Below are 12,598 nucleotides of genomic sequence, written 5' to 3'. Positions count from 1 at the left end.
TGCAAATATAATAGCCGATAAGCCCGCCAAACAAAAGGGCGCGAAATATCGATAATGAGCTGCCGTGAAATTGATAGCATATCGATATTCCGCCGTGCCTTTGAGCTATCGAAAAAGCCCGCCTACGCGCCTAGCCTAATTTTGCAAGTCAGTTGTGATTATAAAACCGACAGAGGCGCGCGCGAAACAGTAGCTAAAAGTGAAGCCAGCAGCAACAACAACAACTAATGGACGGCCAGAAAGTGAACCAAAGCGGAGGATGGGCATCGGTTTTATCCATCTCATCTGACGACAGCAACTGCTCATCCTCGCCGCCATCGGTTATAGTATCATCGCTGGATACCATGTCATCGCTCAACTATATTCCTAGATTACTTAAACAAAACTATTTTCTCCTTGTTATAAGCTATTTCCTAAGTAAAGTAATATTCAAATTTAAACCATGGCGCGCAAAAAATGCCGCCAAATATTTCAAAAACATGGCGTGCAAAAAACTACCGACACATATTTCAAAAACAAGGCGCGCAAAAAGCCGCCAAATTTTTCAAAAATATCTCCTGTAAATTTAAATTATAAATACTTGTAATTATGGCACGCATTCTGCAGCCAAAAAAAATCCGAAAATGTAATTTGCCACAAATTGTCTCTGTATATTTTTAAGCAAAAATCAAAGGACAATAAAATGACAGCGTCACCATACGCTGAAAATATAAAAAAAAAAAAAAAAAAAAACCATAAACAAACTAAACAAAACAATCAAATGCACTTACCTACTTGACCACAACCAACTGCTGTTCCACATCTAAAGCAACTGACAAGAGGTGGCGAGCGTCGCAAAAACAAAACGAAATCGCCTATTTTCGCGATTATAAACACAAAAAATTAATAATCCTAAGACGCCGTGTCCACCTCCTGATGCCACTGCACAAAAAAGGATCACTATCCCGGAGCCGACATCATATTAAAAAGAATTAAAATCCTTATCCAAATTGTATAAATTTCCTCATTACTGTATTTTCAATGATTTCCTGATAATCTGTAAGGAAAGGAAAATTAATAAGAATATAATACAAAATTATTCAAGGACACACAGAAAATTGCAAACCTGACAGGCAAACCAGCAGATACAAAAAATGCGACCTCACCCTGCCGACTATGCGCACGTAAATCATGAGACAGGCACCGCAAAAGCAAAACTAAATCGCCAACTTTCGCGATTTTAAACACAAAAAGTTGACAATTTTATGATGCCGTCTCCTTCTCCTGATGCCAAAGCATAAATAAGGATCATTTGCGTGGCGCAGCTGCCACATCAATATGCCGAAAAAACTTGTCCTTAAATTGTATTATTCTCATCAGTTCTGTATCTTCGACGAATTCTCTCCTAACCTGCAACGAAAAGAAAATAAATAAGAACGCGATACAAAAACTACTCAAGGACACATAAATAATAACAAACCGGACAGACAAAGTAGCAGACGATAACAGACGGCTCCATCCTGCTGACGTCAAGCATGCAGCTCCAGCTTCCAAGACTCCAACTATTGAAACAAGGGAACACAAGCTATTACTGGGAAATATATATGTATAATATAATACTTATCTAATTGCAAACTTGATGACTCCAAAATCGCGGCACTCCAGCCGCAATAACACAATGACAAGGGCCTCCAATTTAGCCCCTACAAAACGTACCTGAAAAGCAAAAAATCAACGCAATTATAAACGCAATGCAATATTCACCCCAGACTAGCTTCCCCCATAAGTACCTGAAAAACAATAACAAACGCAGTTATATAAACAAATATACACAATTATAATACTTACCTTAAATTAAATGTACCTGAAACAACAAAAATTAATGCAATCATCAAATAACAAATATTATACTTACCAATTTCTATTTTTACATCCATTTCCATGGCAATCTCGTTGCGGCGGCTCTCTGCAACAAATCTCGAATCGGCGGCCCCAAGCAACCAATCCTGAAGCTATGGCCACAAGACGCGACGCACCTGGCTTCCTTCGGTGATTGTCCGAACTACAATCCCCACAGACGACTTCTCTGCCACGAGACGAACTCCACGACCATAATGCCAGCAGCTCAATAAAAACGCAATGACGGCTGCGCTGGACAACTCTTCGCAACTCTTCCTGACGACCGGCAATACGCATCTGCAATACAAACAAACTCACTAAACAATTGCATAAAGCTGCCATTGACGATATAATCGGATCTTCACCAAACGACGGCTGCGTGGGATGACGCAGCTGAGAATAAATCACCTGCAACTTGTTGCAAGTTGCCCACTTCCAGCGGTCGCAACAGACCACCGCCAAAATGCAACAAAACTTACCTGTGATGACTCCTGAGGCTCTCTGCGACGCGGTGCTCCTGTCCTTCTGATGGGGGTACCTGAAAAGAAACAAATAAAACAATGTTAGTCTAAAATTTTAAATTTTATTGCAAAATAATTTCATTTTAAAAATGTAAACAAACATGCAAGCTGATAATGTTACCAATCATGTCAATGTCTGAAATCCTTGCCTACAAAATACTAACTTAAAATTAATACTAACTAACTATGTCCAAGCCCCAAAAACTCACCCCATGCTATGTTAAACTCAAAAATTCAAATTATTGTACCTACATATTGCATTTATTGTAATCAAAGGCAAAATAAAGTTGTGGATGCGGAACAGAATTCATTCTGTCTCCGTACCTCCACCTACAAAGTTGTAAAACCACAGAAGCCATTGAAAAACAGCCTGCCGATAGCCCCTTCCCCATTTCCATAAACAAAAATTTTAGCACTTCCTCGCCACTAACACATGTAGACACACATACACAAGAAGATGACGCCAGTGCATTCAATACATTGAAAGCAGCTAAAACAGCTAGAATAATTTTTCCCACACACACACAGATAGAGCCCGCCAAACCATCGCCTCCTCTCAAAAAATTAAGCACAAACCCAGCAACCAAACCTCCCACCCACACAGACAAAACTGCAACAATACAGATAAATCTTCCCGCCAAAACACATGTAGACACACCTACACAAGACGATGACATTAATGCAACCAAAGCATCAAAAACTGCTCAAATATTTTCAACACACTCACAACTAAGTGAAACCAAGCCAACACAGCCCGCCAAAAGCTCTTCACCCCTTACCCAAACCCATAACACAAACATAACAGCCAAGACACACACCCACACAGACAAGCCCACAGCTTCACTAAATCTCTTTCCCGACAAAATGCATATAAACTCACCCACACAATATAATGACACTAATGCAACCAAAGCATCAAAAACCGCTCAAATAAATTCATCACACTCACAACTAAGTGAAACCAAGCCAACACAGCCCGCCAAAAACTCTTCACCCCTTACCAAAACCCATAACACAAACATAACAGCCAAGACACACACCCACACAGACAAGCCCACAGCTTCACTAAATCTCTTTCCCGCCAAAATGCACATAAATTCACCCACACAATATAATGACACTAATGCAACCAAAGCATCAAAAACCGCTCAAATAAATTCATCACACTCACAACTAAGCGAAACTAAGCCAACACGGCCTGCCAAAAACTCTTCACACCTTACCCAAACGCAAAACACAAACATAACAGCCAGGACACACACCCACATAGACAAGCCCACAGCTTCACAAAATCTCTTTCCCGCCAAAATGCATTTAAACTCACCCACACAAATTAACGACACAAATGCAACCAAATCACCAAAAACCGCTCAAATAAACCCATCTCCACATTCACACTTATGTGAAACCAAGCCAACACAGCCCGCCAAAAACCCAGCAATAGCAGCAGCGAGCATAGCAGCCAAGACACTCACCCACACAAACAAACACAAAACAACACAAAACTTTATTCCCGCCAAAACACATATAAACTCGCCCACACAATACAACGACAATAATGCTACCACAGCATCAAAAACCGCTAAAGCAGCTTCTCCCTCCCACACATACTTACGTGAAACAAAGCCAGCACAGGCCGCCAAAAGCCCCTCACCCCTCTCCCAAAACCAAGCACCAAGCATTGCAGCCAAGACACTCACCCACACAGATGAACACATAGCATCACAAAACCTGCTTCCCACCAAAGTACTTATAAACATACCCACACAACATAATTACACAAATGCAACCAAATCATCAAAAACCGCCAAAGAAGCTTCTCCCTCCGACACATACTTACGTCAGACAAAACCAATAAATCCCGCCAGAAGCGCATCGCTTTCTGCCCAAGACTCAAACCCAGGCCCAGCAATTAGTGACGTCACAACAATCAGTGCTGTCACAGCTATCAGTGCTGTCACTCACGCAGGCAAACCCACAGCTATTCAGAACATTTTTCCCGTCAAAACTTTTGCAGAATTGGTTAGAGAAAATGCAAAACGCTCTCCAACTCCAATGCAAAACTTACCCAACGCAAAACATGACTCTGCCGCCCTCGGACGCTCACCGAGAGCAGCTAGAAAAAACCTAACTAAAACACTGAGCTCTCCCAAAACTCCTGGGAAGCGACGTGGGGACTGTCTGGATGAGGGCCTACTCCAAACTTCTAACAAAAAGGTTAGAATACGCGATGACTTCTCTGATGATGATCTGGGGGTCACAAATCTACCTGCCGAAACACCCATATTCAAAAGCAAAGTAGCTATTAAAATTCGGCAAGACTCGAGAAGAGAATCTTTGCAGAAGTCAGCTGAAATGGACACAGCCCCAGCAACTAGTCCCTCTAACACAGTAACTAACATCGACCTACCGCCCTGGAAAACGATTCCAGCTAGCAGGAAACCACCATCTATCTTCTTGACCAACATCCAGCAGATTATTCCGCTAATAGAAAAGTTAAATTATAAAGCCGGGGTCAATAGCTTTACCACCAAAGCTGAACTCGGCAACAACATAAGAATCCAGGCTAAAACAATGGACGCCTATAATTCAATTCAGAATGTTCTTCTTGAGGCAAACATACCACTCCACTCCCACCAGCCAAAGAGTGAAAAAGGCTTCCAAATTGTAATTAGGCATCTCCACCAGTCAACCCCGACCAAATGGATTGAAAGCCAACTACAAGATATCGGTATAGCTACAAAACTCATCAGGGCAATGCAGTTTAGGGACACAAGAAATCCTATGCGCATTCATGAGGTTGAAGTTGTACCCAAGGCTGACGGCAGCCATCTCAAGGTCCTGCTATTAAAATCCCTTGGAGGACAAAGGGTCAAGGTCGAAAGGAAACGGGTATCAAAGGATCCTACGCAATGTCATCGCTGTCAGTGTTTTGGGCATACAAGGAATTATTGCAGAAACCCGTTTAAATGCATGAAATGTGGCCAACAGCACGCCACGGTTTCATGCACCAAACCCAAAAACCTTCCGGCTGTTTGTGCAAATTGTAATGGAAGCCACGTAAGCAGCTATAAAGGATGTCCTGCTTTCCAAGAAGCAAAGCAAAGATTATCCATTAACAAAATCCAATCCTTACACTCACAACCCAAGCACCTCCAGACGCCCCGCAATAAACAGCCCTACCCAAAACCAACGCACCTCCAGACGCCCCGCAATAAACAGCCCTACCCAAAACCCACGCACCTTCAGACGTCCCGCAATAAACAGCCCTACACAAACCCCCCCCCACGCACCGTAAACAACACTAAAATACCTGCTAAAATAAGACAAGTAAAGATGACGCAAAGGAATATATCTATAAGCAAACGCCTAAATAGAATGAGGAATCTGGACAAGAAACTGAGGAAGGAAACAAGCCCGCCGACAACTAGCAAAGAGATCCTGGCGTCCCTAGAAGAAAGCAGGAAAAATCCAGACAGCGTCCTAAATCCGGCAAACACACATCTCACTCACTTCCGCCCACCCCCAATAGCACAAGATATCACTAATTACGGATCCAAGGAGCTGAGTCAGGAGCAATACCTACTAAATCGCATTGAAGGGATGGAAAAGAAGCTCAACAACCTCCTAGAAATCGTCACCAGCCTACTAAACCAAAGAAAAGATTGTCCAAAATCTCCAAAAAATCCTTTCCGAGATCCAATCTTTGTCTAAACGCTCTTTCTAGTATCAACAGAAAGTGACGCTTCTTATGGCTCAGTCGGGAAATAGGGATATCCTTAAAATCGCTTTTTGGAATGCTGGTGGGATTAACAATAAATTAGATGAACTCAAGCTGTTCATCGGAAATATTGATGCCCACATAGTCATAGTCACTGAAACCAGACTTGACAACAAATCCACCAAATTAGAGATGCCAGGATTTTTCACATACCTAGCCCAAAATCCTGTCTCTAGCAAGAGAGGAGGAGTCGCCACCATAGTAAACAGCAGGATCCGACACATGGCTTTAAAACCAATAGAAAAAGAATGCATACAGAGTGCACCAATAGTCTTGCTGCCAGACAACAACAGACGCAGCGAAATGATAGTAATAGCATCTGTTTACTGTCCGCCCTCTCCAAAGTGGTCGTCCCACCATTTTACTGACGTTCTCAATTTTGCTGAGAAAACCTTGGGAGGGCAGTCCAAGTTCATCCTATGTGGCGACTGGAATGCAAAACATAGGCAATGGGGCTGTATACGCGCCTGTCAACGTGGCGCCGCACTCTTCGAAGCAGTCCAAGCAGACTCTTTGGCAGAGATCATTGCTACTGGCGGTGCGACACACTTCCCGCACGACACAAGGAAAAACCCGTCAGCAATAGATTTCTCCATTTGTAAAGGGCTAGGAAGATTTGAAAAAAGAATTTCTTCAAGGGCGGATCTATCCTCAGACCATCTTCCCATATTACTAGAAATAAACCTAGATATAAACACTCTCTTCTTGCAAAAACAAAACCACAATATCCTCAAGAAAAACACTAACATTGAGCTTTTTAAGAAAGTCCTGGAAAGAAAGATACTATTAAACACTGAGATAAGGGTAGCAGAAGATATAAACGACGCAATAAATATCTTCATGAAAAACATAAAGGACTCGGTTGCGGAATCAACTCCCACCCTAAGAACACCTGACAACTCCAGAAGAAGGCATGGGCAAGCTAACAGAAAAAATCACACCCTAACACTGGACGAAACCACAAGCAGATTGTTGGAGGAAAAACGAACACTAAGCAGAATTTTTAAAGCTACTAGAATGGACGAGGACAAAGCTAAACTAAAAGCTGCTGAAAATCGACTAAAAAAAGCGATAAAAGTCTTGAGAGAAAATAGAATCAATGAGCAAGTTGAAGGAATAGACACAAATAACCCGGACAGAATGAGAAAAATGTGGAAACTGCTAGACGAAGGCAAAAGGACAAATCAGCCTAATTTTCCCCTCAAATTAGAAACCCAAGACGGACCTAAATGGACAAAAACGATAAAGGAAACAACAGAAGCATTTGTCTCCCACTTGGAAGGAAGATTTAAGCCAAATAATAATGTACCTGATTACCACATAAGTAGAGTTAATACTGAACTAAGAATAATTAAGGAAAGCATGCAAACCGAACGACATAATCTAAACAAAAACCCACATAATCAACCCATTACTCTAAAGGAATTGAATGACGAAATAAAAAACTTAAAGAACAGTAAAGCACCGGGAAAAGACCTTATAACAAACCAGCTAATAAAAACCCTACCGACTAAAGCTACCTTGTACCTTATCCTAATCTATAACTCCATACTTAGATTAGGATACTACCCAGAAGCCTGGAAGCATGCACAGGTAAAAATGATTCTAAAACCAGGGAAAAGTACAAACGAGCCAAGTTCATATAGGCCGATTAGTCTACTTTCGGGACTCTCAAAAATTTTTGAAAGACTACTCTTAAAAAGACTTTTTAAGGTAGACCTATTCAAAAAAGCTATACCTCTGCACCAATTTGGCTTTAGAAAAGAGCACGGAACTGAGCAGCAAATAGCCAGGGTCACACAGTTCATTCTAGAGGCTTTTGAGAAAAAGGAATACTGCTCAGCGGTTTTTCTTGACATAACAGAAGCTTTCGATAGGGTTTGGCATGAAGGACTATTACTTAAGCTAGCTAAGATACTGCCTTACAACCTATACATCATTCTGGAGAGCTACCTTACAAATAGAACGTTTGAGGTCAAAGACCAAACTGGAGAGACTTCGAGAACAGGACAAATAGGCGCAGGTGTGCCTCAAGGAAGCAATCTTGGACCACTACTATACTCAATCTTCTCCTCAGACATGCCTCTTCCACATATCCACCGCCCCTCACCAACAGAAAGAATTATGCTCTCAACATACGCAGACGACACTATGGTCCTCAGCTCAGACATAATACCAACTGCTGCCACAAGAAACAACGAAAACTACCTTAAGTCATTTTCCGACTGGGCGGACAAATGGGGTATATCAATAAACTCTGCTAAAACTGGACATGTAATCTTCACATTAAAAAACAACTTACCAACAAATCTAAAGACTATGAAGATAAAGGGCCAAACAATAAAGACTGAAAACAAACAATCATACCTTGGCGTAATTCTTGACAGCAAGCTAACCCTTAGTTCCCACGTCACAAAGCTGGTGGGCAAATACACTACAGCCTACAGAAAAATGACATGGGTCTTAAACGGAAAGAGCAAACTCCCTACAAAGACTAAAATACTGATCCTTAAGTCAGTCCTGTCACCAATATGGCAGTATGCCATAGCAGCCTGGGGTCCCCTTGTCACGGATGCACAGATAAGACGGATTCAAACTGTGGAAAATAAGAAAGTGAGAGACATATGTCGAGTGGGAAGATATACGAAAAACGAAACTATAAGGTACCGTTTTGGAGTCAAAACAGTAGAAGAATTCTACCAACAGGCTGTCCACAGGTTCACAGAAACCATAAAATCACACCCTAATATAGCTGTTCGCAGGATCTTCTCTAGGCACTTAATCCCGAACAGGCTAGAAAGAAGCAGGCAGAGGTACTTGAAAATGACAAGGGACCATATCACCCTAAAACAGACTGGACAAACCCTCTCACCTAAACTTCTAAAAATCCCTGATCTAGATGATTGCAGAACCCTAAAAAAGCGAAAGGAGAGAGATAAAATTAGGCAAACACATCTAATTGAACTCCCCACCCTGCTGAGACTAGAGGAAGAAGAGGAAGAGATTAGAAGAATAAATAAACAAGAAGAGAGAGAAAGAAGGGAAAGGGAAAGCCAAAAGTGGCCTCCAGATAGATGGTGTGAATCAGAAATCAACCTATATAATAAGCAATATAGAAGGGGCGATCTAACCAGACAGGAAATCATAGAAAGATTTAAAGGACAACCACTGAATGTACAGAGAATAATCTTACCTGACTACGAAGGAGACCAGGAACAAAATTAAAATAAATCAGAGACAAGCAAAAGACAGAATTAACCAAAACTGGCGGAAGGGGTGGCAAAATATATAAATAGTAAAGAAATAAATAAAAAAAAAAAAGGCTAAAGGCTCACTTACAGGTTATTTTAAAAAAAAAAAAAAAAAAAAAAAAAAAAAAAAAAAAAAAGGGAAATATCTTACATATAAATGGTAAAATTAAACTTAATACACCTACTGGATGATATAGACTACGCACTCAAATTGCGCTATCCTGGCGAGATGGTGAATGCATCACCGGTGATCCGATGTATGATAGATTTGTGCCTGAAACAATCTCCGCTACCAGCAGCAACAGCCACGCAGTCACCACCAACAGCAGCAGCGACGCAGTCACCTCCAGCAGCATCGGCGCAGTCACCACCAGCAGCGGCAGCAGCAGCGACGCGGGCACCTCCAGCAGCAGCAACAGCGTCGACGCGGTCGCCACCAGTGGCGGCAACAGCAGCGGCGCAGCCACCACCAGCAGAGGCAGCAGCAGCGACGCAGTCGCCACGGGCAGCAGCAGCAGCAGCGGCGCAGTCACCACCAGCAGCAACAGTAGCAGCGACGCAGTCACCACCAGCAGCAACAGCAGCGACGCAGTTGCCACCGGAAGCAGCAGCATCGGCGCGGTCACCACCAGCAGCAGCAGCCACGCAGTCACCACCAACAGCAGCAGCGACGCAGTCACCTCCAGCAGCAACGGCGCAGTCACCACCAGCAGCGGCAGCAGCAGCGACGCGGGCACCACCGGCAGCAGCAACAGCGTCGACGCGGTCGCTACCAGTGGCGGCAACAGCAGCGGCGCAGTCACCACCAGCAGAGGCAGCAGCAGCGACGCAGTCGCCACTGGCAGTAGCAGCAGCAGCGGCGCAGTCACCACCAGCAGCAACAGTAGCAGCGACGCAGTCACCACCAGCAGCAACAGCAGCGACGCAGTTGCCACCGGAAGCAGCAGCATCGGCGCGGTCACCACCAGCAGCAGCAGCCACGCAGTCACCACCAACAGCAGCAGCGACGCAGTCACCTCCAGCAGCAACGGCGCAGTCACCACCAGCAGCGGCAGCAGCAGCGACGCGGGCACCACCAGCAGCAGCAACAGCGTCGACGCGGTCGCTACCAGTGGCGGCAACAGCAGCGGCGCAGTCACCACCAGCAGAGGCAGCAGCAGCGACGCAGTCGCCACTGGCAGCAGCAGCAGCAGCGGCGCAGTCACCACCAGCAGCAACAGTAGCAGCGACGCAGTCACCACCAGCAGCAACAGCAGCGACGCAGTTGCCACCGGAAGCAGCAGCATCGGCGCGGTCACCACCAGCAGCAGCAGCCACGCAGTCACCACCAACAGCAGCAGCGACGCAGTCACCTCCAGCAGCAACGGCGCAGTCACCACCAGCAGCGGCAGCAGCAGCGACGCGGGCACCTCCAGCAGCAGCAACAGCGTCGACGCGGTCGCTACCAGTGGCGGCAACAGCAGCGGCGCAGTCACCACCAGCAGAGGCAGCAGCAGCGACGCAGTCGCCACTGGCAGCAGCAGCATGCAGCGGCGCAGTCACCACCAGCAGCAACAGTAGCAGCGACGCAGTCAACACCAGCAGCAACAGCAGCGACGCAGTTGCCACCGGAAGCAGCAGCATCGGCGCGGGCACCACCAGCAGCAGCAGCCACGCAGTCACCACCAACAGCAGCAGCGACGCAGTCACCTCCAGCAGCAGCGTCGCAGTCACCACCAGCAGCGGCAGCAGCAGCGACGCGGGCACCACCAGCAGCAGCAACAGCGGAGACGCGGTCGCCACCATCGGCGGCAACAGCAGTTGTGCAATAGGCGAATTATGAGACGTCGATTTTCCCTCGGACAGATCCTTCCTTACGGACTCCTGCTGAGTGCAATGGCGAGCCTGCCGTTCACTGCTTTTCCGACTCCTTACTTGGCCACTGGGCAATCATCCGGGATGGCAGTCACCGACGTTCCAAGTCTGGAAGAAAGAAAACTGGATAATTTCTATTTTGCACTCAGATTTGTATGAAACTGCAATTCTGTCATACCGGAGCGTTTCCTGCAGACGTCGATGGGCTGCGGCGCATTTCTTCACCCGCCACAGTCTGAACGCTTGCATCATGCCGGACGGGCCAGACTGGCCGCTGCCTGGCACACGATGTCATCTCTGCGGCGGCGAGATGAGCAGCTACGCTGACAGCATTAATAATATTTTTCTTTTGCAGTATCAGAAAGGAGAAAGCAACATCACAACTCACATAAACAAAGCCTGCAAATGTTAAGAAGATACAAGCATTAGACTCGGCTCAAATGGGAACATCAGGCAGACTATACTCACGCACACACACAGACAAACATAAGCCTTTAGATGACGCGGACTGCGGCACACGTTTCTCCTCCACAAAAGTTGTGTGTGCACCAATGTTGACTGGCCACGCCGGCCGCTGCATACTTGCATCTCCGCAGCATCAACGTAAACAGCACCACTGAAAGCATAAACAGGATTACTATGGGAAATGCGCAGGAAAACAAATATCTACAATAAGAAATAACACGCAATTTCTCTGCTTCTTTTTCCCATTGGAGAAGTGAGACCCTTTCTTGAATATGCCATTGATACGGACATAGCGCAGGAGAAATACTGGAATTCCAAAAATACTAACCTGAACAATTCCAGTATTTCTGCCCGATAGGCGATAGGCTGGCTGCAAATATAATAGCCGATAAGCCCGCCAAACAAAAGGGCGCGAAATATCGATAATGAGCTGCCGTGAAATTGATAGCATATCGATATTCCGCCGTGCCTTTGAGCTATCGAAAAAGCCCGCCTACGCGCCTAGCCTAATTTTGCAAGTCAGTTGTGATTATAAAACCGACAGAGGCGCGCGCGAAACAGTAGCTAAAAGTGAAGCCAGCAGCAACAACAACAACTAATGGACGGCCAGAAAGTGAACCAAAGCGGAGGATGGGCATCGGTTTTATCCATCTCATCTGACGACAGCAACTGCTCATCCTCGCCGCCATCGGTTATAGTATCATCGCTGGATACCATGTCATCGCTCAACTATATTCCTAGGTTACTTAAACAAAACTATTTTCTCCTTGTTATAAGCTATTTCCTAAGTAAAGTAATATTCAAATTTAAACCATGGCGCGCAAAAACTGCCGCCAAATATTTCAAAA

The 12,598-nt window shown here is 45.0% G+C and overlaps 1 protein-coding gene across 5 annotated transcripts; it reads right to left on the bottom strand.

Moving 5' to 3' along the window:
- Positions 1 to 11,122: 11,122 nt before the first annotated feature.
- Positions 11,123 to 12,030, bottom strand: LOC116802567. 5 transcript variants are annotated; one of them, XR_004362847.1, is made up of 5 exons: positions 11,956 to 12,027; positions 11,758 to 11,901; positions 11,674 to 11,684; positions 11,464 to 11,608; positions 11,123 to 11,393 (listed from the first exon to the last, which is right to left on the bottom strand). XR_004362847.1 is itself a non-coding variant. In XM_032726999.1 (5 exons), exons 1-5 carry the CDS (start codon positions 12,027 to 12,029, stop codon positions 11,361 to 11,363), a joined length of 417 nt encoding a protein of 138 aa, XP_032582890.1. In that variant the 5' UTR covers position 12,030; the 3' UTR covers positions 11,123 to 11,360. The 5 variants fall into 5 exon arrangements, 2 of the variants coding, with proteins under 2 accessions (XP_032582890.1, XP_032582891.1); XR_004362845.1 differs by having other exon boundaries at positions 11,464 to 11,603; positions 11,754 to 11,901; positions 11,956 to 12,026; XM_032726999.1 differs by having other exon boundaries at positions 11,123 to 11,408; positions 11,464 to 11,603; positions 11,956 to 12,030.
- Positions 12,031 to 12,598: the final 568 nt, after the last annotated feature.

Source organism: Drosophila sechellia, unplaced genomic scaffold (assembly GCF_004382195.2).
Source record: "Drosophila sechellia strain sech25 unplaced genomic scaffold, ASM438219v1 U_164, whole genome shotgun sequence".
Classification (NCBI taxonomy): domain Eukaryota; kingdom Metazoa; phylum Arthropoda; class Insecta; order Diptera; family Drosophilidae; genus Drosophila; species Drosophila sechellia.
Note: the sequence above shows the minus strand (reverse complement) of the source record. Positions and strands in the feature narration are given on the sequence as shown.

Coding starts and splice junctions, on each gene's coding strand:
- LOC116802567 (XM_032726999.1), bottom strand. CDS start 12,029: ATGGCATATTCAAGAAAGGGTCTCACTTCTCCAATGGGAAAAAGAAGC. Junction 11,902..11,955: donor ATTGCGTGTTATTTCTTATT/GTAGATATTTGT, acceptor TTATGCTTTCAG/TGGTGCTGTTTACGTTGATG. Junction 11,409..11,463: donor CGTCTGCAGGAAACGCTCCG/GTATGACAGAAT, acceptor GAAATTATCCAG/TTTTCTTTCTTCCAGACTTG.